This window comes from Pan paniscus, chromosome 1 (genome assembly GCF_029289425.2).
Source record: "Pan paniscus chromosome 1, NHGRI_mPanPan1-v2.0_pri, whole genome shotgun sequence".
Lineage (NCBI taxonomy): Eukaryota > Metazoa > Chordata > Mammalia > Primates > Hominidae > Pan > Pan paniscus.
Genome location: NC_073249.2, coordinates 129,301,195 through 129,327,933, shown reverse-complemented (window position 1 = coordinate 129,327,933; position 26,739 = coordinate 129,301,195). Strand labels below are relative to the sequence as shown.

General features: G+C 32.5%; 1 protein-coding gene across 7 annotated transcripts in view; it reads right to left on the bottom strand.

Moving 5' to 3' along the window:
* DPYD (dihydropyrimidine dehydrogenase) overlaps positions 1-26,739 on the bottom strand; it is an 840,660-nt gene that overhangs the window by 621,792 nt on the left and 192,129 nt on the right. For 5 of the 7 annotated variants that reach the window (XM_055115757.3, XM_034931766.3, XM_008960543.5 and 2 more), the window contains one exon: positions 19,015-19,176. In XM_055115757.3, coding sequence (XP_054971732.2) covers positions 19,015-19,176 — 162 coding nt within the window. Of the gene's footprint in view, positions 1-15,288; positions 18,431-19,014; positions 19,177-26,739 lie in introns of those variants that run through there. The other 2 variants (XR_004664922.4, XM_008960544.5) reach the window with 2 other exon arrangements.

Below are 26,739 nucleotides of genomic sequence, written 5' to 3'. Positions count from 1 at the left end.
CCATGTTAAAATCTGTTAACATTTACAAATAACATTGTGTTTTGATGTATTTAAAAGTATCATTTATTGCTGACATCTTTTACAATGGAAGCAGATTTAAATGTACTAAGGCTACAGCATTCATTATAATATGAAGTTACAGTGTCATAACCAAATGGAATATAATTTGTGCTCAGCATTCACTCATAAGCAAGAAATAGGTAAGTTCTGAAATGCCTAGCATATCTGAACAAATTCTAGCTAATGGCATGCAAATAATAAAGTAGCAATTACCAAATAATACACAATATGTATGTATTTTCACCTAAAATATTTTAATATTTTTGAATAAAAATTTAAGCCTTCTTTTAAAAATATTATCAGATGCAAACATTGAATTATTTTAAAAAATGTTTACAGAATCCCTGTTAAGTACCCAACACAGAGTTAAAGACTCTTAAAGTGTTTGAAGAAATGAAAGCAAGCACACTCCTCAGTACACATAGCATATGTGCACATACTAGAATGTAAATTGTTAGCCCGATTTGCTCAACCTCGCGCACTGCAGCTTAAGAGTTGTTCAATACATACTCATTACATTGCTTGGCTCAATACACTAATCTATCAATTGGTATCCCTTTGCCTGCTCTGTTCTGGGATTTTTTCTTTACAACTTTTTATTGCACTAGGTTTTCCCCCTGAGTTTAACAGGAGTTTGGATTAACCTTGATGCAATTTTTAAGGAAGTAAATAATTGAACCACATTGTTGTGAATTTCAGCACAACAGATGGTATATTTTTAGAAGTATGGCATTGAAACGAGACTCTTGGGGTTGAGTCTTAACTTCCATCATTCTCATGATGTATAGAATTGAACAAGTCCTTTAACATTTCTATGCCTCAGTCTCCTTAATAAGGTGGGATTAATAAAATATATTTCATAGAGATGCTTTGAGGATTTAATGAGCTAATTATATGTGGAAAGTGCTTTAGGAAACTGCCTGCCCATATAGCAAATGTTATTTACTTCTCATTTCACCTAGTGTTCAAATTCCATGAGACAGAATGTATCTAAACTCATAGTGTCCAAGACGGAATCCACTAGCCACATTTGATTAAGTTCAAATTAAAATTAAAATTAAATAAAATTAAAAATGCAAAGACCTCAGTAGCACTAATCATATTTCAAGTCCTCAATAACTACACGTGGCTAGTGGATAATACATCGAACACATCCATCACTGCAAAAATTAAAATTTCAAACATGTAATGCAATAGATATAAATAATCTCATGAGCATAGTTAATGGGAAATAAATAATTTAGAGGCAGTGAGTTTTTAGTATTTGTTATAGTTATTTTTAATATGATTTTTATGACTACATGTTCATATACTTTACTTTTTCAAAATTACTGTGTTTCACAACCTGTTTACAAAATTCCTAAAAATTTAATCAGCACTAGAGCTGGTCCTAGCTGGCTTCAGCACACTATTGCACCTCGGCAATACATGAGGGCTCATTCAATGTTTTTTTAGCCACTAATATTCTTCTACCATCAACCCTAAATTCTGAAATACATAAGTTACACTTTCCAACTTAATAGAGATCTGAAGGCATAAGTGGCCCTCTATCCCTTTAAAACATCAGCAACTAACTCTTTTTTAACTGAAATACAAATAATGGATTATTTCATATATACACAATATACTTCCATGAATGTAGCCTGATTATGACAAAATGAGGGCAAATGGATAAAAAGCCAAATAAATAGCTCCAAAAATATTTTGTGGGTGAATGGGGGGTAGTGATTTGTATTTAAGTATATTATGAAACTATGAAAATTGAAATCAATTATAAATCTAGAGTTGGCATTATGTGAAAAATGTAAATTAAAATAACTAATAATGTAACACTTTAAACTGCCAATGAATAGATTGTGTAAGTTAAAAAAAGAGGGTTAACTTAATTTTGCTAAATTTAAAAATAAAAGTTTACAAAAGTTAGTTAAAACAAATTACACAATTTAAAATGTCCATAAATACGAAGAATATTTTTCAAAAATAATATTTTTCATTCCTTTTATTAAACTACATCAGTCTTCAGAGAAGTGTAACATAAAATTACAAACAAATTATACATAAAAGATATTATTAGGTCCAGTTACTTACAGTATCAAATTCCTAAGAGATTTTTCTTAGAATACAGTTCCGTATTGTTTCATAGTGTAACAAAAATATTATAAAATAATTTGGCTCTTTCGGTGAGAAAGACCCCTCTTTTTTTCGTTAAAGCAAATGTCAGTTGTCCATCAACTGACTAATATTCTATGATTTAATTTTTAAGTTGAAGGGTCAACTGCCGAAACAATGTAGTAAATGAAATAAACTTGTTAATATCAGAAGAGAGTGACTGAAGTATTTAAAGATGAATGAAAAGTATACCTAATATGTATTTCCCCACAATAATAAGGTGGCCAATATTTATTGAAATATATCCTATGTGCCAGGCTTTATGTTAAATCTCTATCATTTAGTCTTCAACCCTCCTTTATGGAGGTACAATTATCAGATCCATTTCCTAGGTAAGAAACCTGTGGTCGGGTTCACATACAAAAGATTTTATCTTAAGGCTACTTAACTCCAAAGCCTGAACTCTTTTTTTTATTATTATACTTTAAGTTTTAAGGTACATGTGCACAAGGTGCAGGTTTGTTACATATGTATACATGTGCCATGTTGGTGTGCTGTACCCATTAACTCGTCATTTAGCATTAGGTATATCTCCTAATGCTATCCCTCCCCCCTCCCCCCACCCCACAACAGTCCCCAGAGTGTGATGTTCCCCTTCCTGTGTCCATGTGTTCTCATTGTTCAATTCCCACCTATGAGTGAGAACATGCGGTGTTTGGTTTTTTTGTCCTTGCGATAGTTTGCTGAAAATGATGGTTTTCAGCTTCATCCATGTCCCTACAAAGGACATGAACTCATCATTTTTTATGGCTGCATAGTATTCCATGGTGTATATGTGCCACATTTTCTTAATCCAGTCTACCATTGTTGGACATTTGGGTTGGTTCCAAGTCTTTGCTATTGTTAATAGTGCCACAATAAACATATGTGTGCATGTGTCTTTATAGCAGCATGACTTATAATCCTTTGGGTATATACCCAGTAATGGGATGGCTGGGTCAAATGGTATTTCTAGTTCTAGATCCCTGAGGAATCACCACACCGACTTCCACAATGGTTGAACTACTTTACAGTCCCACCAACAGTGTAAAAGTGTTCCTATTTGTTGACATCCTCTCCAGCACCTGTTGTTTCCTAACTTTTTAATGATCGCCATTCTAACTGGTGTGAGATGGTATCTCATTGTGGTTTTGATTTGCATTTCTCTGATGGCCAGTGATGATGAGCATTTTTTCATGTGTTTTTTGGCCGCATAAATGTCTTCTTTTGAGAAGTGTCTGTTCATATGCTTTGCCCACTTTTTGATGGGGTTTTTTTCTTGTAAATTTGTTTGAGAAAAAACTCTGTTATTATCACATTTTCACAGTAATCATAAAAAAATTCACTATATATCTCTAATTTTTCAATAAGAAATGTATAACTGAAAAAATTATATGAATTTGTCATTCCTAACCCACTTAGAATATGTTATATTTTAATATATTAAATTCATACATTCTGATAAAATAGATTTCGATATATTCTAGCCAATCTACTAACAAAAATAGCTGGTTATTATAATTAATAAATTAACTTTACAAACCAAGAATTGTTCATGAAGCATTTAAAAAACACTGAACTACATCATCTGGTTTCCCACCATGCTATCCTGCCACCCGAGAACTAAGGTAGTTGGTGCATTAAGAGAACTGCCTCCCTATTATCAACATCCTCTCCATAGTGGTACATTTGAGTACATTTATTACAACTGGTGAACCTTCAATGGGTTTGCACAAATTTATTATGAAAATAGCATCATAGGACTACAGCATCATACACAATAGTTTCTTTCACTGTCCTAAAATTCTTCTTAATCTCCATATGCATTCCTCTCTCACCTTCTCCCCAGTAATCACTGGTCTTTTTAGTGTCTCCATAGTTTTGCCTTTTCTAGAATGCCATACAGTTGAAATCATACAATATACAGCCTTTTCAGATTGGCTTCTTTCATTTAGTAACAAACATTTAAGTTTTCTCTATGTCTCTCCATGGCTTGATAGCTCCTCTCTTTTTAATCCTGAATAATATTGCAATATCTGTATGTACCATAGTTTATTTGTGCATCCACTTACTGTAGGATATCTCAAAAATTTTGGTGATTATGAATAAAGCTGCTATAAATATCCATGTGCAGGTTTGCATGTTAACGTAAGTTTTCAACTCTTTGGGGTAAATTGCCAGATCATATGAAAAGAGTATGTTTAATTTTGCAAGATACTGTCAAACTGTCTTCCAAATTGGCTGTACCATTTTGCATTTCCACCAGAAAAGAATAAAGTTCCTATTTCTCCTCATCCTGTCAGCATTTGGTGATATCAGTGTTCTGCATTTTGGCTGTTTGGTCTCCTCTGAATGTTTGTGTCTACACCCCCACTGCATTCAATTCATATGTTGAAAACTAACCACAAATGTTAGAAAGGTGGGGTTTTTAAAAAGTCATTAGGTCATGACTTAGGAGGTGATTAGGTCATGAGGAGCCCTCCTCAATTAGATTAGTTCCCTTAAAAACAACCCCAGGAGAAACACCTTGCCCCTGTAACATGTAAGACAGGCACAGTAAAAAGCCTTTACCTATGACCAGAAAGCAGCTTATGAGCATATTTTTTTTTATTAAAGTTTTAGGGTACATGTGCACAATGTGCAGGTTAGTTACATATGTATACATGTGCCATGCTGGTGCGCTGCACCCATTAACTCGTCATCTAGCATTAGCTGTATCTCCCAATGCTATCCCTCCCCCCTCCCCCCACCCCACAACAGTCCCCAGAGTGTGATATTCCCCTTCCTGTGTCCATGTGATCTCATTGTTCAATTCCCACCTATGAGTGAGAATATGCGGTGTTTGGTTTTTTGTTCTTGAGATAGTTTACTGAGAATGATGATTTCCAATTTCATCCATGGGAATTCCCAGCATCCAGAACCAAGAGAAATAATTTTTGTTGTTTATAAGCTATCCAGTTTATGGTATTTTGTTGTAGCAAACTGAGCAGACTAAGCATTCTAATAGTATAGTGGTATCCCGTTGTTGTTTCATGTTGCATTTCCCTGATGATACATATGAGGCATCTATTCAGATGCTTATTTTCCATCTGTATATCTTTCTTGGTGAGATATCTGCTAAGGTCTTTGTATCATTTTTTAAATGGGTTGTTTTCATATTGTTGGGTTGTAAGAGACTTTTGGACATTTTGCATAACAGTTCTTTATCACGTATGTCTTTTGCAAATATTTTCTCCCAGCCTGTGGCTTGTCTTTTCATTTTCTTTCAAGACAGTTTCCTGCAGAGTAGAAGTTTTAATTTTGTTTCTGTGTTTGTTTTGAGATGAGAGTCTCACTATGCTCCCCAGGCTGGTCTCAAACTCCTGCATTCAAGCAAACCTCCCTCAGCCTTGTGAGTAGCCAGGACTACAGGTACATGCCACCACACCCAGCTCATAATTTTTTATATTTGATGAAGTCTATCTCATTAATAATTTATTTTATAGATCTTGCCTTTGATTTTGTACCTAAAAAGTCATTGTCTAACCCAAGGTCATCTACATTTTCTCCCATGTTATCTTCAAAGAGTTCTGTAGTTTTGCATTTTACATTGAGGTTTATGATCCATCTTTAATTAATTTTTAATGGGTGTAAGGTTTGTTTCTAGATTCATTTTTTTACATATGGAAGTAGGGTGGTATAAATATCATTCGTTGAAAGGACTATCCCTTCTCCATTATATTGCCTTTGCTCTTTTGTCAAAGATAAGTTGGCTATATTTACGTGTGTCTATTTCTGGGCTCTCTATTCTGTTCCAGTGATCTATTGTCTATTATTTTAACAATATCACACTGTCTTGATTACTGCAGCTTTACAGTAAGTCTTAAAATCAGGTAGTCTGAGTCCTCCAACTTTGTTGTTCTATATTATGTTGGTTAATCTTTTGCCTCTCTATATAAACTTTAGAATCAGTTTTTCAATATCTATAAAATAGTTTCCTGAGATTTTAATTTGGGATTGTACTGAATCTATAGATCTAATTGGGAAGACCTGACATCTTGAAAATACTAAGTCTTCTATTTGGAAACCCGGAATATGTCTCCATTTATTTAGCTTTTTTGATTTATTTCATCACAGTTTCATAGTTTTTCTCATATACATCTTATACCTATTTCATTAGATTTATATCTAAGTATTTCGTTTTTAAGGATGCAAATGTAAATGGTATACTTTTAATTTCAAATTCTAATCATTTATTGCTATCGTAAAGGAAAGTGGCTGACTTTTGTTTATTAATCTTATATCCTTTTTTGCCAAAATTGTGTATTAGTTCCAGGAGTTTTTCGGTTGATTCTTTGGAATTTTCTACATAGACAATTCTGTCACCTGCTAACAAAGACAGTTTTATTTCTTCCTTCTCTGTATATATTTCCTTTCCTTTTCTTGTCTTATAACATTGCATTTGTATTCTTTTTAAGGTGTTCCCTTCCCTACAAATATTGTATCACTTGGACTATTTTAAGATTATTTTAATAGGCACTCAACAAGATTTTGATGAATTTCAAAATTCCTGGACTCCAGTGATATGCTTAAACAAAGTAGTAAAAGTCACCAAGGAAAACAGTTCTACCTTAGTGATAATGCAGAAGAATTATCTACAAGTGAATATCCTTTTTTAAATTTTACTTTTTAATTTTTTTACTTTGTAAGTACATGGTATATATTTTTTAATTTTACTTGTTAAATTTTTTAATATTGTGGGTACATAGTACATTCTTGAGGAACATTTTTAATATTAATTTTCTTGTGTATTCATCCTGTGATTTCTCATCTTTCATTCATCTAGAAAGTGCATGTATTTCACCACTCCAAATTGACTTTACCAGCATTTTCTCCATAATTTTCACATTACTTTGAAGAAAGGGAGAGATTATACTGATATTTAAAATGGAAAGATTGCAATGCAGAGAGGAGCCACAGGATTTTCCCCCAAGTCTCCTCACCTTCTGGAGACAGAAATAGTATAATTTTCTAATCATTATATAGTGTTCTATAAATGAAAAAAGACAAAGCATTGTAAATAAAACTATATTTACCAATTCAAATTTGAGGGTAACTCTTGCTTGTTTTAACCCTTCTTGCTTTCTAAAAGAGTATATAATGAAAATAAACATAAATGTTTGATAGCTGTAATTATTCCTCAATTACTCTGTTTGTTCTAATTAACCAAACAATAGCAAATATATACCATAGGGAAGTCATGAGAAGTAAAATACTCTTGGAAATTTTAGAACATCTCTACTAGTTGAAGGATGAATTGTAACAGTATGATTGTATTCTGCGTACCTCACAAGAGGATTATACTCTTGCGACTGTTTACCTTGATTTCATTATCAAATAAAAATAATTTCTGGTAATTTCTAAAGGAATGTTATTTCATCAGTGTAGGTCTAAGATAAATCTTAATAAAAATAATACATCAGTTTTTCTTTTGCTCGTTTCAGTTTCTTGAGTTACTTAATTAGTGGGATGAATGTCTCGTTACCTTTTGAATGCCTGAATGAAGAAATTGCTATTTGTGCATCCAAAAGTAAGTTTTCTGAAATTACATACCTTCTAGGAGATGCTTCTATGTAATTTTCTTTGTTATTTGTTTCCTTTTGTAAAACAAGTCAAAGGAAATACTGAGTACATACTAATCACTGCATTCATTCTTTGAAAAGAAATATACTTGGGCTTCTTGACAAATAGTTTTCTTCACAACAATTAGACCAGGAACACCAAAAGTGAGAACTGTGTTTCAAATGTATTAAAAATGATAAAAACTTCATCTAATGTCAAATTTTTATTTATCAAAATTATTGCTGTATTAGTAATTCTCAAAGATTTTTTCCATAATTTTCATATTATTAAAATAGACATTGAGAGAAACAACTGGCAGGTTAAAAATACTGTGTTAGCTGAAATCAGAATATTATTTCATTCAATTTCCTTTTCAATTTGGTAGGTATTGTTTAGGTACCTCCTATGTCCAGGACACCAGTATGAAAAAAAAACATAGACTCTCCAGTAACTAGCTCCCTGGATAATAGAGCACTCACATGCCCTAAATATTTTTAATAAACTATATTACTATGCATCCTGCCTGGTAAAGGGTTAATTTTCACAAATGGTGCTCTCAGAGTATTTGAGAAGGTAAACCCACCTGGAAGAGAAATTGACACCTAAGCCAAACCTTAAAAACAACAATAAAAAAAATATATATGTTATATTAGACAGTACTTCACCTTTTTAAATACCAACACTGAAAATTAAAAGAGTAATGATTACTTCAGCAATTTATTGTGAAGATTAGAGTCAATGGTGATAACTTCTTGTGATGAATGCCTTTTCCTTACAAGGCACTCTCTGGGGAACTTAATATTTATATCTCTAATCCTAAAAATCTTCGACTTTAGGTATGATTGTTCATTTTCTATACAAACGAACTGACTCATAAGATTATAGTCTGTGTTATTATGACTATACAAAGGTTATATTGGACATTTGATAAACCAATTGAATAGAGTGGTTAAAACTGACCAAATATAGATGAAAACATTAAGTGTTTATAGTTTAGTTATAAGAAACTTATCCAAAATCATATGCTCAGGACACTTACATTAGCCCACAGATAGGCAAAATAATCTACCACAAAGCCTGTTATAAGATAAAGTACTGAATATTTCATGTAATTTATCACATACAGTACTGAAAGTTAAAAATAAAGTAGGTGAATGAGTATTTGAAGTAAGTTTTCCACTAAATGTGCATCACTTTTACACCATTTTAAAGTAAAAAAATCCTAAGTTGAATCACTGTAAGTCAGGGACTATAAGTCACTGTTTTTTAGTACATGGTCAGTTTTGATAAATGTTCTGCAAGTGCATGAAAATGATGCATTCGTTCTATGTTAGGCTCAGAAAAGTATAGATTTCTTAAATCAATCTAATAAACTTTATACAAATAAACCTTACAAATTTTGAGTAAAGTTATGTTGTCATGTGTATAAATGTTTATGAATATTACATTTTTTAAGAGTTTTTTTATTATTATTTTTATCTTCCAAAACACGTCCTTGTCAATATTATAAAAATTTTTTTTACATCTTTATTTTTAAAACTCAAAATAAGTTATAATTACTCTGGGATCAATATTTAATTATATTCACAACCATATTTTTACACATTGTTTCTTTTATCTTTCTTTCCACATTTGTTTCCTTCCTTCTAAAGAATAACCCTTAGTAGATGCAGATGAGAAATCTAAGGTCAGAGTAATTGTCATTTGGTTTTCCAGTAATTTGTCTTCCCTTTATCTTGAAGTTCTGATTCTCATTATCCTTAGTATTGCACAATATTACCACAACCCTGTGTCTAGGTGAAGACCTTTCATCTTTCCTTTCTTCTGGAAAATTTTCCACCATAACTGCTTTAAGGCTCCTCCTGTGCCAATCTCTGTCTCTCTACTTTAGGAGCTCCCCTTACATGTGTATTGGAGTCTTAGAAGCTTCTGAACTTCTCTATTAAACTTTTCATTTATTCGTATCTCTTTATTGTGCTCTGGTTGAATACTCAGATCATATTTTTACTTTTTCTTTCTTTAGTTCTGCAATTTATGCCTCTATCCAGCCCAAAACTGACCTTTTCTATTGAGATTGTCATTATAGTGTAAATTTACAGTCAACTATTTTTTATATTAAACTCACTGTTGGTTTTTTTATTTTATCTTATTTTAGGATATTATTTTATACATATTAATTTTAAAGGCCTGATTATAATATTATTTGTGTTTCATTAGGATAAAGTCAGGTACCATCAGGTAAGTCTTTAAATTATCACTAATAGATTATCTTTCCTAACATAGTTTCTACCTTTTTGTTTCTCATTTACGTTGAGTGAATTTTATTCTCTTTCGGGGCACTCCCCCTATGGCTTTGTATCAGGTGTGTGTGGCCTTCAATCAACAATACTCCTATCCCTCTCTCCCACTGCAGAACCAAGTTTCTTAAAGTCCAGGGCTCCAGTCCAAGGTGATTAGAGGCATCACAGAACCAAATCACTGTACCATAGACACATGCCCACAATACCTGCTGTACAGCTTTCTCTGCTTCTTTCTGCAGCTTTCTATAAGCCTCAGCTCTGTACAGCAGTTGCACCTATTTTTTTATTAAACTTTCTATGAGGTGGAGCTGAGTCCAGTCCTCTACCATGCAAGATGTTTTTGGCACTTAAGTTTATCTTAGACCACTCCCCAGCAGAAGTTAGCAGAGAATAACCTAGTCCCCATGTTTTTATACCATTTCTGGCCCAAAAGGTATTTATATTTCTTTTTCAGTTCACCTCTTAATTTTTTTTCTACTTTCATTAAATTTTATTTATCATCATTATTTGAAGATAAATGGGTGGCTTAAATGTTAACGTACAGCATCATGCCTTTTACAAGTGATTCATGTTGATACAATAATATTGCTTTATACTACTCTATATCATTAGTCATCAAATATTTTTATGAAAGTATATACATTTTTAAGTTGTTGAAGCTTAAACCAACGAATCCTTTAAAACTGTAAATTGGCAACGAAATAGTATAAATTTACATTTATTTTTAAAAACTAATGTAGAAAAAAGTAACCGCAAATAATTTTAACCATGCGATTTTGGTAAATTTCAAAGTTATTGCCCCCAAATCATGGTAGCTTATTTTTAAGTTCTAGATATTAAGATACAGTTTTAAAACAAACTAAAATATTGTAATAAAAATCATCTAGCAATTCATCTGGCCCCACAGTTCTATTATAAATCATTGTGCCAGTAAGGAATATTTTAATAGATTTCTAAAGATTTTTGGAGAAGAATGTCAGATATTTAGTGAATTCTATCAAGACATTATTCTTTTCTATTAATCACTGCATTAAGAGTAAAAGGAGAGACACAAATCAAATCTTCAAAGATGTTACTTGTATTTGCATTCCAGACAGATACATTTTACCAGGGTAAAAAATATTTATTTTATTAGTGCTTAATGCATATTTTTCATCTATATCTTACTTCTCTCAGAAATAATTCACCTTTGTGTTTGAGGGTTGGGTATTGGTTAAAGACATTCACAAATAATTGAATAGTACTATTTTAAATAGAAGTAGTATAGAGAAATCTCATTTAAAGTGATAAAACTTTGGAATAATAGGGCAAGTGTGATATATCATTAATCTAACAAATATAGTTTAATCTATATCCTATTTATAAATGACCTGCAAAAAGTTATTAGCTATATATATCAGTAATTTTTCATTATCATGATAATTTATCTTAGTTATAGATTACAAAATGAACTGATAGATTTTATTGATCAGTTTGTCAAACTGTATCATAAATGTGCTAGGTTTATTCCTAAATTTATTTGTATACCAGCTTTCACAAAATCATACTTAGGCATTCCAAAATAAAATAAAACTGCAGATAAACACTTAACGCTTCAAGGCTCCTCGTCACATAGACCCCCCCTTTTTATTTATTTATTTATTTTTTGAGATGGAGTCTCGCTCTGTCGCCAGGCTGGTGTGTAGTGGCGCAATCTCGGCTCATTGCAACCTCTGCCTCTGGGTTCAAGTGATTCTCCTGCCTCAGCCTCTTGAGTAGCTGGGACTACAGGTGCACACCACCACAGCTGGCTAACTTTTTTTATTTTTAGTAGAGACGGGGTTTTACCATGTTGGCCAAGATGATCTTGATTTGACCTTGTGATCCACCTGCCTCGGCCTCCCAAAATGCTAGGATTAAAGGCATGACCCACCACGCCTGGCCCGTATAGACCCCTTCTAAGGCCTTGTATTTAAATTTTTCAGTAGTGCTGTAATGTAATTTCTAAAGAAGGAACCCAACATTTTGGTATCTGAAGCCCCATAAAACTTAAGATTCACTCCTGGCTACAGAAGTTAAAAAAGAAAAGACAAAAAAAAAAAAAACAACTAAGCCATATGTGTTGGTCTTACCCAACCTATTTCAATGTAGTAGCTTCATATCTAACAGAAAAACAAGGACTTGTGAGGTATGGTGACCAAGTATATTTGGCTAGCCTAGAAGATGCAACAGATACTGCTGTGGCCTTACAGCCAGAAAACCAGGGTTTACATTGAGCACCTCTGTCTTTGACTAGTAACATTACCTGGGGCAAGTAAGAGTTTGTGAAATAATGAAAATTAAACCACTAGCTTTGTATTCCAGATTTGCCTCTCACTACATGTGAAGTTGTGGAAGTTAATTAATTTCCTGGAGTTTCCTGTTACTCATATGTAAAATGGAAATAATAACATTATTTGGAGAGTTATTCTGAGGATTAATCAAGCTCTAAATAAAGTACTCAACATTGTGCAGGACACTGGGAGTTTATCTAACATTAGCTGTGATTTTGTAATCACTTTGATTCTTAGTTTCCTTATGTCCAAAATGGGAAAAAAATTACCTGGTTTGCATGCCCTCAAGCGTTGTTTATCAGCATTTTTGAGTGAGATATTACAAAAATGCACTGAAGCACTACACAAGTACAATATAACTGCATTTTCTCCTTGCCTGATACTCTTCTTTGCACTAAGGTCTAATCACCTCCAAAACCATGTGACAAAAATTAATGAAGATTGGACAATAAGTCCAAGGATGCCAATGTAAACCTACATGTCTCATTACATTTACTACATTATTTCAATTGTTGGCTTTGATTATTTCCTGAGAAACTACAATGTTTCCTAGGACTTGTAGTAAAGAAGCAGTCTACAACAACACATAGTGCTGATCAATGCCCAATGAATGTTAGTTTGATTAACTGAATCCTTACCTAGTGGGCTCTTATTACACTGGGTATTCACATAAGCCAGTTTGCCTGGGGTGGTGTTAGTTTACTCCTGCTGTACTGGACTGATTATTAATACTGTCCTGATCATTATCTAACCTATCTCGGTCATTTGATCATCTTACTTATAAAGCAATCAACATAATACACAGCTAGAGTATTTCCAACCTCACTTTTCAGTTTATGCACAAATACTCATCTTTTTGATGACTGTTTTTAATACGGGGCTTGCACTTAATATTTCTGTCTCCACTCTTCTATTTGATAGATGAAATTTATCACAGAAATACATTATTTCAGAGCACACCTGCAATACTCTATTGTTCATTAGAATACATATGTCTATATTCTCCTAAAATAGAGTTGTAGAATACAAAAGTTTAAGAATTTCAGTGACTGCCATAACCAAGGTGAAGATATGGTAGAAGTAATATTTGCTCTATTAAAACAATCATATACTAATTTGTGTGAACAAGTTCCTTCTCCATTCCCAATTCTTCAAAACTGTTTATTATCGTTTTTAAGCAAAACATAAATGTTGATGTAATTTAAATAATTGTTAAATGTTCTCTAGTCTCATAACACTTGACATTTTTAATTGTATTAGTGTATATTTACCAGACTAATTTAACTCAAACTGTGTCTACCCTTGATAAAATATAGAAATAAATGTTTACAGTCCCTTGGAATATATAGTATATTCTTTCTTTAACCCTTAAGAAATATCCCATCTTCATGTTATTAAGGCATAGTAACAAAATTATGAAAATGGTAAATCAAGAATAAAACACCCCATCATATATAAAAATATAAAACTGTAGCAATTAATATATTTTGTGTCAGTGAATGGATGCATAAATAGACCAATGTAAAAAAAATAGAGCTCCAAACCCTACCAAAAAAAAAGCAGACAAATTCATACATATGATCTTACTGTATAAAATTAGAGTTATTACAAATCAGTGTGGAAACAACAAACTACACAATAAATGGAATTGAGTTAACTGGCTTTTTGTAGAGAATCCAGGGTGGGTGTGTTATATCCCTAGATCCCTCCATCACCACACATACCACACAATGTACAAAGAATAAAATTTTTTTAAAAAGATGAGGAAAATGAATGGTCAATAAACAGATGAGAAAGTTTCTAAACTTCAACATTCATTTGAGAATTCCACATTATTTGTACAATTATTTCTTAGGAAACATAAAACATAGACCAGATTCATCAATTAATCAGAGTGCTTGACTTGGGAAGGGAATATCATGGCCTTTAGCATTTTATCTATAATATATGTTCAATCTAAAGCAAATAAAATAAAATACATTTTATCAATTACATGAAAAAATTCAATTTTTTATTTTTTATTTTTAATTATTATTAATACATATTAGTGGCAAATGTGTATGGTGTACATGTGATATTTTGATAGATGCATACAATGTGTAATGATCAAGTCAGGGTAACTTGAGATATCCAACACTTCAAGCATTTGTCATTTATTTGTGTTAATGAAAAATCCAATTCAATTCCAGATAGTTAATGGGTATGAAAATACACTTACATGGAATAAGGTCTACTGTTCAGTAGCACAATAGTGTAACTGTAGTTAATTATTTATTGTATATTTCAAAGTATTTATTGCATTACTGCAAATAGTATACGCTGATACGACAAGGGTTGAGTAAAGTCAAATGAGAGGTGATAGTTTAGAAACCTGCTGAGAGACAAAAAGTAAAATAAAAAAATTTTTTTTAAACATAAAAAAGGAAAATCTACAGATACCTCTTTTCTGAATGAGTCACCTGATTTCATCTACAATTGCTTGTCAGTTCCATTCTCTTTTTTGGCTTAAAACCACAGAAATTTCTTACATTTTTAAATATTTCAATAGTTTTTGGGGAACAGGTGACTTTTTGTTACACTGATAAGTTCTTTAGTAGTGATTTCTGAGACTTTGGTGCACCCATCACCCAAGTAGTGTACACTGTACCCAATGGGTTGTCTCATCCCTCATCCTCCCACCCACCATTTCTCTTCCCCCTAAGTCCACAAAGTCTATTGTATCATTCTTATGCTTTTGTGTCCTCACAAGTTAGCTCCCACTTATGAGTAAGAACATATGATGTTTGGCTTCCATTCCTGAGTTACTTCATTTAGAAAAATGGTCTCCAACTCCATCTACGTTGCAGCGAATGCCATTATTTTGTTCCTTTTTATGGCTGAGTAGTATTCTATGGTGTCTGTGTGCATGTGTGTGTGTGTGTGTGTTGTATCACATTTTCATTATCCAACCATTGACTGATGTGTATTTGGGCTGGTTTCACTTTTTTGCAATTGTGAATTGTGTTGCTATAAACATGTGTTATCAAGTATCTTTTTCATATAATGACTTCTTTTCCTCTGGGTAGATACGCAGTAGTAGGATTGCTGGATCCAATGTTAGATCAACTTTTAGTGCTTTAAGAAATTTCCACACTGTTTTCCATAGTGGTTGTACTAGTTTACTTCCCACCAGCAGTGTGAAAGTATTCCCTTTTCAACACATCCATGCCAACATCTATTATTTTTTGATTTTTAAATTATGATCATTGTTGCAGGAGTAAGGTGGTATTGCATTCTGGTTTTAATTTGCATTTCCCTGATGACTGGTGATGTTGAGTATTTTTTCACATTTTTGGTGGCCATTTGTATATCTTATTTTGAGAATTGTCTATTTGTGTCCTTAGCCTACTTTTTGATGGGATTTTTTTTTTCTCGCTGATTTGTTTGAGTTTCTTGTAGATTCTGGGTATTAGTACGATAAAAGTATAAAATCTAAATATAAGTAAAGTGCTAAGAGGTATATACCATAAAATGGTATATTTCATAGATATCAGAAAAATCTTATAAAATGTTTTTGTGAAATAAATTTTATATTTAGATGTCAATATCATAATCCAGTATATTCCTGAAAATTCAGAATTGAGGTGGTAATTTTAAGTATAAATTTTCCAGCTCTCATTCATTTTGACACACAAATCCTGGAAGACTGGGATTTTTTAATTTTAATAGTTCTAAATTGCCTCCATAACTTTTTAATCAGTAGAAGACAACTGATTTGACATGCAGCTAATTTTCTATGTAAAATCGTTTTTTTTTCAAACTTTAGGCAATGGGTAGAAAGATGCATTCTCATTTCCTTCTGCTTTTCCAACAATTCATTAATTAAATTTCAGAGGCAATGAGAGTCTAGGTGGTCTATTAAATGTAAATAATATATAATTCTTTCAAAATTCCAATAAATACACAAATATTTTCAAAATAAAATTTTCAAGGGTTATATTTGTGCAGAGAAATTCAAAAACCATCATGTGACTGATAAAATCTATACCAAACTATTATTTCCCAGTTATTTTATTGAAACAATGTCATGATAGGATTAAAATATTACTAGGGAAAAAAAGTGCCTCCTAGAGTGAGTCACAATCACCCCGGTAGCCTGTTTACTACATGAACACACCAGTGTGTGAAGGAAGGTCACTTTTTCACACTGCAAATGTGGAAACAGCAAAAGGCTGAATAGGAATGACAACACAAGATCCACCCCCAACCCTGCCAAAAAAAAAAAAAAAAAAAAGCAGCTGGCCTCCTGATTCTACATAAGGCTATGCATCATGTGATTTACTCCTTTTCCACTACGGTCCCTCCAAATCACATGCTCATGTTAAACTGGAGAAGAATAAGGTATGTACCTAACCAATAATGGCAGACTACTGAGTTGGTATTTTAAAAATCACTTATAAGTCACAGGAAAAACAATTTTGAAAAATACCATACTATTGTAATCTGCTTTCCTAACCTTTGCTTAATTTGGTTGAAAAAATAGATTTGTATTTCTTTAAAGGTCAAAAAACAATCATTGTTTTATCAAACAATCAAAACATAAAATTATTTGCATCATATTACACTTCAACTTAAATACTCATGTCAATAGTAGTTTGAAAGAATAACATTTCGCATTTTGCACTTTTTTCCATGAATATCAGTGAAAAAGGAGTTACTCGTTTTGTTGTTTTTTTAACTTCCTAATAACTTTGACAGTTGGGTAAATTTAAGTAAACCACACACTGACCTAGGGAATACAGGACTTTCTAAAATCAGGCACCCTAATCGGCAACCCAAAAAAAAGGACAAAAAGCTTTTCTCAGTAGTTCCCACGAGGACATTTTTAATTTATAATTTGATATTGAAATTACAGTTATACAAACTATAATTGGAATGAAATAAGCAGATACATTCCTATTCTAAATTCCTTGATTCACTTAAAATGCATCTATTGCAGTCCTAATCTATGCATAACTCTTCATTAGGTGATACTTATGGCAAGACCTAAGTGTGACCACTCTCAAATTTTAGTGAGTTTCTAATAAATTCTGTTCTGAAGGCACATGTCTCTGTCTTAAATAGACTCTGCTCTGGGAATGAGTGGTAGAACCAAGTAAGAGTTCCCAGAGGGACAGTGTTCCCAGAGAAAAGAATTAAAACCATGTGAGAGTTTCCAGAGGAATAATGTATTTCCCTCTCTCTCTCTCTTTCTCTCTCTCTCTCTCTCACACACACACACACACACAAACACACACACCTCTCATGACCAGATCAATTACTAACTAATGATATCATTTTAATTCATTTTGTTTTAAAATGCTGTGTTAGTTGATATACACAGTATGTGACCTTTCACTTACTGCATCTGTGAACGCTTGCCCTGGTTTAATGAACAGGCAATGGGTCCCCAAAGAAAGGTGAGGAGGAATTCAAGTGAATCTTCTCCATCAACTAAGGATTTTCACAGGTGGTAAAGATCATACTTCGTAGTGGTCAGGTAAGCCTAATGCAATTTTGAATTTGGTAAGAAAAGAAATTAAATCCCAGAATTTATTGCAACAATCCACAACCTCGAATTGTTTCTATTTTCTTATTCCCAGGAGCTCTTCTTTAGAATTAACCTGTCAGAAAGCAGGAAGGGAATAACCCTGATTTATTACTAAGAGCAAAGTGAAACTTAAGCTTGAGGAATATTATGGGAAGGGTCCCAAAATGAAAGAACACATTGTGTTTACGTTGACAAAACCAGATCAGTAAGTCATTAACTAAAAATCTAGGTTGACGGGCACTTAATTTGACCTTCTAGCCAACTAGTCTCCAAAGATTATAAAATCTTACTATACCCTTCATATAAGCTGATCATTTAAATGATACATGGGAATTAACCTGCTTGTTGACTCCAAATAGGAGACGTCAGAGAGCCCAAGAGTGTCTGGAGAATCAAAGTCTTTACAAATGATTCATTAAAGAGAAAGCCAGGATCAAAGTCTATGGGATAAACAGAAAAAAAAGTGCTCTCATTTTATTTCCTTATACATTTTTTACCCAAATAAAAGACCTGCTTCCAATCTATAAGTTCACAAAATCTAATGACATTATTAATGTGGTTAAATAACATTACTTAGTTTCAGGGTTTTTGAAAATTCTCTAACCTTTATTACTCAAAGAATACAATGAAATATGCTGTATTTCAAGCTTTAAAGATTAAGGAGAGCTTCAGGGAAAATAATCTGTTACAGAAGATAGTCTTTTCATAAGAGGGTCTCCTTGCCATACTTCCACATAAAGTTAATGAATAAGTTCTATTTTCAGATCATCTAATTTATATAATTTCAGTCAAAGTATTTTAATAACCTGCTGGGATTGTAACTAATTTGACATATGGTTTTATACACTTCCTTTTTGTAGCTAAGCTGCTGAATAAAAATAAAGTTTGTTGTACAAAACATACTTGAGCTGTGTGTCACACTAAAAATGTTGGGTATCAACAGAACACCAAGGATTAAAGTTATTTTAAGATATTTGTGCATGGTGATGGTAGTGGGGGGATGTCATGTGTATATCATACATACCTCAGTAGCAAATTGCTGCAATCCACCAATATTAATGGGTCCCTCTTCAGTGGCATATAAATTGCATCCACCTACACAAAGATCAGAGGTTGGACATACCATTCCACAAGTCAGACCAAGTGGGTTGTCAGAAAATATCATCTTAGCAGCTCCATAATAGTTCTGCAAAATTAATACAAAATAAAATTTTACTACTTAAAATGTACTTTAAACAGCCAAATTACGACAAACATTATTTCTTCTACTAGGTAATCAGATTGAAGATAATGATGTGTATAAGATGCATAGGTTTCAATACTACTATCAGGAACCATCAATTAAAACTTAGCAGAGTATTTGACACATAGGAATAGTCAATGCACAGTATGTTGATAAATGAATAACTAATCAATTTTGGAAAACTGAAGTTTAAAATATAATAAATGTTCTGTAAATGGTTTTCATTTACAAGTCATCTAACTATATCTTGTCAAAAATTATTCATTTCACTTTTTAACAAATGAAAATTAGATGGCATTGTTTGAACAAACTCAAAACCTAAACTTTAAAACAACAAAAAATGGTTGTACTCAGGTTATCCTCCATTTAACTAAATTAAAAGCAGCCAGAGCTTTCATTATTTTTGGAACATATTATTTCCTGAAAAAAGAATGAATAATAAGCTGAATATTTGGGAGAATGTTTTCCTCTAATCAAAAGGAAGAATTGCATCTGACCAGTACTCCTGAAAACAATCAAGTACATCAAAAACAAGAAAAGTCTGGCACATTTTAACAGACAAAAGAAGCCTAAGGACACATGACAAATAAATGTATTGTGGTGATTTTTATGATATCCTGGAACAGAAAAAAAAAGTAAAAATTAAGAAAATCTGAATAAACTAGGGACTTTAGCTAATAATCATATATCAATATTATTTCATTAACTGCAACAAATGTACCATACTAATGTAGGGTGTTAATAATAGGGGTAATTATGAGTGCATATGGAAACTCTCTGTACTACTGTCACAATTTTTCCATAAATCTAAAACTGCTCTAAAATACATTTTAAGAATAGAGCTGACAGAATGCACTTAACAATATAAACATATTTCATTTATTTTTCCTTTGGCTTTTATTTGTAATAATTTTGAAGGTCTTTGAAAGCACAGACGTTGCTTCCATGAAAAGCCTCAGACATAAGTACAAATTCCTGGTGATTACAGAATACTGTGATAACAAAAACGAACAATGACATTTACTATTTATTGACTCTTTAATATATCCCCAGCACTTTAAAAGACTTTTATTTACTCTTAGCACCAATTATTTTATTTACTGTTATCATCTCTCACTATATAGGATGTCCATTGCTCGATCAAAAATTCCTAGATGCAAGAAGAGACAGGACCAAACGTCTGATAATAATAAGAAAACAATAAATAAAATAAGCAAACTCCCAGGTAATCAAGAAATTTAAGTCAGAAAAAAAGACTTTTAAAAATAACCTTGACGAAAATTCAGGAAAAGACAAAAAAAGAAACAATTAATAATAGCACCAGAATACTGGAATCTGTTTAAAAATAATCAAAATGATATTTTAGAAGTAAATGAACATTTTAAAATAAAAGCTAATGCACGGCTTTCACAGCATTCGTGGTGGTTTAACAGTATTTGTCTTGTTCAGTGTCCCTTCAGCAATGAAAGTTATGTCTGCCATGTAAGAATGGTTCTTCTACATATATTTTCTGAATATATAGTAAGAATGTGGTAAGAAATTAAACTCACAAGCAATAAAGCTGAAATATAAAGGGTAAATAATTAGCAAAGGATCATAAAGCAGATAAGTGGCAGAGGCAGGATTCATACTAAAGCATACTGTTCATGGCTCAATAGATTACAGAATCTAGTTACAGTGATCTTATTCCGCTATGGTCCATATGTTGATGTAAACACACACACACGCATGCATACACACACACACAAAAGCTCTTTTCAATATAAGCTGGAGGACATATAGCTAGTCCATTAGATTCATTACACTTTATATTAAGTAGTTTTTATTACATAGTTCTTTTAGTTGTGGTCTTTGCATCAGTTCAATGAAAAGCTTAATAAGTTAAAAGTCTATTTCTTTTAATCAAGAGATTAGGATCTGTTTATTCCCCCAAATTGGATCAGATTTACCACTGTGTTTGTTAGAGTCTTCGGTAGTGTCTCTAAAAGAGGTTAATAATAAATCATTAAGCTGTCAAAGTATAATATCCAAAAGTCAACACAGAAATATCTTACACACAGAGAAGAAAAATGTGTGAAAGATTATATTTACCTCATTAACAAATACAGAATAAAGATAGTAAAATCTGAGTCAAGGGCATTTGAGGCTGCCATGGCTTAATTGGTGAATTGTATAAAACATATAATGACAATTTATGCTAATTTCTGACAAATACTTCTAGAACATACAAGAAGGATTTATCTCAGGAATGCAAGGTTGGTTTATATCAAAATATACCATATCAGTAGAATAAAAGACAAAAAATCACACAATCATATTAAAAGATGCAGAAAAGGCACTTGACAAATTCAACATCCCTCATGACAAAAGCTATCAACAAACTGCAAATAGAAAGAAACTTCAACACCTTAATAAAAGGCCTCTACAAAAACCCACAGTTAACATCTCACTTTATGGTGAAAACTGAATGCCTTCCTCCAATATCGAGAAAAGAATGTTCACTGCATTAGTCAAGGAGTCAAAAGTTCTCCAGAGACACAGAACGAATAGGATGTATGTGGGGTGTGTATGTGTGTGTATGTGTGTGTGTGTATGTGTCTGTGTGTATACATATATATGTGTGTGTGTGTGTGTGTGTGTGTATGAGATTTATTATAGGAAACTGGTACACAATTAGGAACCTGCAAATTTCCAAGATCTGCAATTTGAGTCTGCCAGCTGGAGACACAGAAGAGCCAATGTTTTAGTTCAAGTCTCAGTTGGAAGGCCTGAGAACCAGTTAAGTTTTAGTTTTAGTTCTAGTCCAAGAGTAGGGGAGAAAGCCAATGTTTCATTTCAAAGGTAGTCAGACAGGAAGAATTATGTGTTTTTCAGGGTAGAGCTAGCATTTTGTTTTATTCAGTCCTTTAACTGCTTAGATGAGGCTCACCTACACTTGGGAGGGCTATCTGCTTTACTAACCTTACTGATTTAAATGCCAGTCTAAATCAAAAACACTCTCACAGAAACATCCAAGATAAAATTTAACCAAATACTTGGGCACACAAAGGTTCAATCAATCGGACACATAAAATCAGCCATCACACTAACTTTTACAACTTCTATTCACCATAGCACTTGAAATTTTTGCTAGATAATTAGGCATAAAAGGAAGGAGGAAGTGACAGAGTGGGGAGGGATAGAGATAGAGAAGAAGAGAGAGAGAGGGAGAGAGGGAGGGAGGGAAGGAAAGAGAGAGAGAAAGAGAGAAAGTTATCCAGATTGGAAAGGGAAAAATTATTTCTATTTCCATGTAAAATGATCTTGTATATACAAACCCTAACTAATCCACTAAAATACTATGAGAAGTAATAAAAGTACAGCAAACTTACAGGATACAAGATTAAAATGCAAATTAATTGTATTTCACAATGTTAGTAATGAACAAACGAAAAATAAAATCAAGACAGTAATTCCATTTACAACAGCAACAAACAAAATAAATTATTCAGAACTATATGTATTAAAAACTGTAAAAAGTTCAAATTTATACTCTGAAAACTATAGAAAATTGTTGAAAGGAACTAAATAATACCTAAATAAATGAAAATATGTCTCATGATCATGGGCCAAAAGACTAATTATTGGGATGGTGATACTATCCAAATTAATCTAAAATTTCAATACAATCTCTACTAAAATCCCAGCTGATTTTGCAAAAATTGACAAGCTGCTCCTAAAATTCATAGGAAAATCCAAAGGATCCAGAATAGCTAAAATGAAAAATAAGAATGAAGCTAGAGGACGAACACTTCCTGATTTCAAAAATTACTGCAAAGCTAACATAACCAAGATAGTATGGTACTGACATGAGGATAAGCATGTAGATCAATGTGATATAAATATGAGTCCAGATAAAAGCCTTCACATTTATGTTCAATTAATTTTTGAAAAGGTTTCTAAGGCAATTCATTTGGAAAGAATATTCATTTCAATGAATGGTGCTGGAATATCTGAGTATTCACATGCAAAAGAATGAAGTTTGACCCTATCTCACACCAAACAAAAAAATGAACTAAAAGTAAATCATAGATCTGGGGGTCTGAGAGGGAATGGACAATAACTGCTAATAAGTATGGAGGTTTTTTTTAGGGGTGATAAAATTGTTCTCAAATTGACTGTGGTGATGGTTGAAACTACAAATGTACTAGACATCAGTGAATTGTCAACTTCACTTACATGAACAAATGTATGGGAAGTGAATATATCTCATAAAAGCTGTTATGTTTTAAAGCATGCATTTAAAGGAGTGGGAATTATATACTCAATTTAATAAAGGAATAATTGCATAAAATAGCTAGATTATAAACAAAACTAGGCAATGACCTGTAGGGCAATAAAACATAACTTTTGGAGTCATTTTTCTTCTGAATAGAAATTGCATCTCTACTTGACACAAAGCTACTAGTTAACATGTACATTCATAGGTTGAATTTTTAAGAATAAATACAGAAGTGAGCCAATGGTTCTTTCTCCTAGAAAACTAAATAGTACTTAGTTGTTCCCTTGTATTTAAACAATACCTTAGTATGATAATAAAAAGACACAGTCATCTCCTTGACCTTACTTTCTGGTTTTGGATAATTTTACTTAATAATAATGAAAACGAGCAATTACTAACTCAGAATTAATCAGTCTATTCCTAAGCAAACATACTTAGTTCCTGCTGAAGCCCACTGATCTCTTCACTTAGTAAAAGCAACTGAGCAGGTCATCATTGTTAGAAATAATCTCAAAGTCACTGTCAGTATTCTTTCCTCCTCTTACATGACATCACAGAAACACTTGATGTGATTCATTAACAAATATTTGTTGACTGACTCCGTGACTCAAAATTCCCATTGTACAATTAGAAGTGTCCTTGTAATATAAAAACAGTATCACGCAAAAAATGTGATCTGCAATTGGTAGACCACTTTTAAGGATACTTGGGGTAAGGAAGCAGAGAAAAAAAAACATAATCCAATTAAACACTTAAGTATCTTTCCACAAGAATATTGATTGTTTCATGGGCCCCAAATTAGCTTCAAGATTGCACATAAAATGATATCACAAGAAGAAAAAGAGACACGTTTGAAAAATTGCAACAAATAAAATATTTAAAGTTATACTTATGGCTCATGATTTTTCTATAGCTGTCAAACTACGAGTGCCTGATCTACTACTGCCATGAAATTGTCTAATAATTCTTAACACCCTCATGACTCTAAGTATAACCCTTTCACCAAAATAAAATTTGTAGGAGGTTAAAAATTGTTTTAAGTCAGTAAGGATTTATTGAATGTCTTCTAAATATAAAGCATTATGTGTATGTTTATTTTTTTGAAAAAAACAAGTATATGCTTCCTGATATCAAGATGCTTTAGCATCAGAGTAAGAAGTCATTTCAGGTTAAGGTGTCCAGAAACAGCATTAAATGGGTAACAGTCAAAATGATTCTGGCTGTGACTTGTCTAAGATAAGAGAGAATCATAGCCACATCATTCTTGATTGATATGAGTAAATATTCAAGAAAGTTCACAATAGGGTTTGGTGTAATGACTTGGCAATTTGGCTGAGGTAATTCATTCACTTGGGAAAGATTATTAGAAGATATATTTGAAAAATATGCATGAACCAAACTATGGAGGATTCTGACTGGCAAGCTGAGGGATTACTATTTAATTAAAGCTTTTTAATAGAAGGGTTCCAGTATTAAGAAACTAAGAAAAATATTGAATAGATGATGTGGAAATTCTCAGAAAGGAAGGGGAAAGGTAGGGAGCCTGAGAGAGGTTACACAATGATGCCTAGAAAGAGGAAAGCATAGGCATGTTTCACAGAATAAAGAAGCATGATTTTGAAAATGGGTTGAACCAATATTAAGCAATGATTCAGAAGTCACCTTTGCAATCTATCTATTACAAATAACTTTGAAGAAATGGTAGATAACTCCATTGTTTAGGGATCTTAGTACTCAGAGCCAAAGACACTCAGAAACCTATTAGGAGGGGAACACCTCCTCAATTCTTCCCACAGAGAATGTCAAGATCAGTATCAATTTTTTCTCTCATAGCAAGTGGGAAGATTTCTTGAGTCCTCCTTCTACATAAGAGGTTTGATTTCCATTCTGTGAGCTCTTCATTCTTTTTAAAAGTAAAGGCTAGAAAATTTAAATTTAGAAGGGTACTTTATAGACACCCCAGCAGTCTCCTTCTAGAAAATACACACTACTTCAACTGGTTCATGTTATTCAATCAGTCACAAACATTTCAGTGTTCCATCATGTGAGGAAAAAATGTACAGGGCTATGTCAGGAGGGATACAAAATACATATCTGATTTTTTTGTGCATAGAGATATTTTATGTACAAAACATTAGGACTTTCAATCCTTCTTCTAACAAAAATCTAAAGACAAAAATAATATCTGAAATGTTTGCTGTTTTCAAATCAACACATTAGGCATTGAATGTTCTTTGGCCCACTAATTTACCCACAATTTGCAGGTGTTGAATTTTCTATTAGTCCTTGGGGTATTTAAAGCATGTCTATAGGCACGACATGTGCCATTTAGGTGAGTTAATTTTAAAATAATTTAATTTCTATACTTTGCTTTTTATTTAAAATTACAGCATGAAACTGCATTAGTGTCATTCCTCCACAATTTAATGATTTCCAAAGTCATTATCAAGAAATGGAAAACTCACAAGCCGCTACCCTGTCATATGGTATAACTAATTTAACAAATAGTCCTATCATATTCAAGTCTTCATATCACTACAAGATTATCAATACAGCTGGTGGATTTATTTTAAAGTGTTCTTCCTTCTTCCAATGACAGTTTTCACAGATGGAAGCACCCTTCCAAGATAAACTCCAATCTGCTGCATTTAAAAAAATACTTGGGCTAAACTTCAAGAAGTTTGCATGTGTGAGAAGGGTGAATTAACATTACTTTTATTTCTGGCTCAAGCTGTAATGGTGAATGTACTGATGTACATTAATTGAATAGAAAATGTCTCTAGCACCACACACAGAAAGTACATGCACACAGAACACTCTTTTTGTCAAGCTGTCACCATCCCTCAATGAACAACCTGTGGGTCCTCAGATATTTGGCAAAGAAGAATGTAGATATATTGTGAACAGAACACATGAAAATTCCTGCCCTCATCGTACTCATACTCTCATAGAAAAAAAAATGGAGATAGAAGAATAGGTTTGACTAGTTTTAATCTGAAAAATTCTCTTTTCATATCTCAGATATACCACATTTTAGATCAGCTTTATACAATATGATTCATTTTTAGAACTATACATTTGGTTCAGTGAGCCTCGTTTAAGCCTATACATGTAAGGAAATTAATAATCATTCTTGTAGAAGATAAAGTTTTTATTGATCCTGAGACATTTAACTGGAACAAAAACACAGGCACATACAAGCACGTGCACACATACACACACGGACACGAGCTTTGAAGTCATCA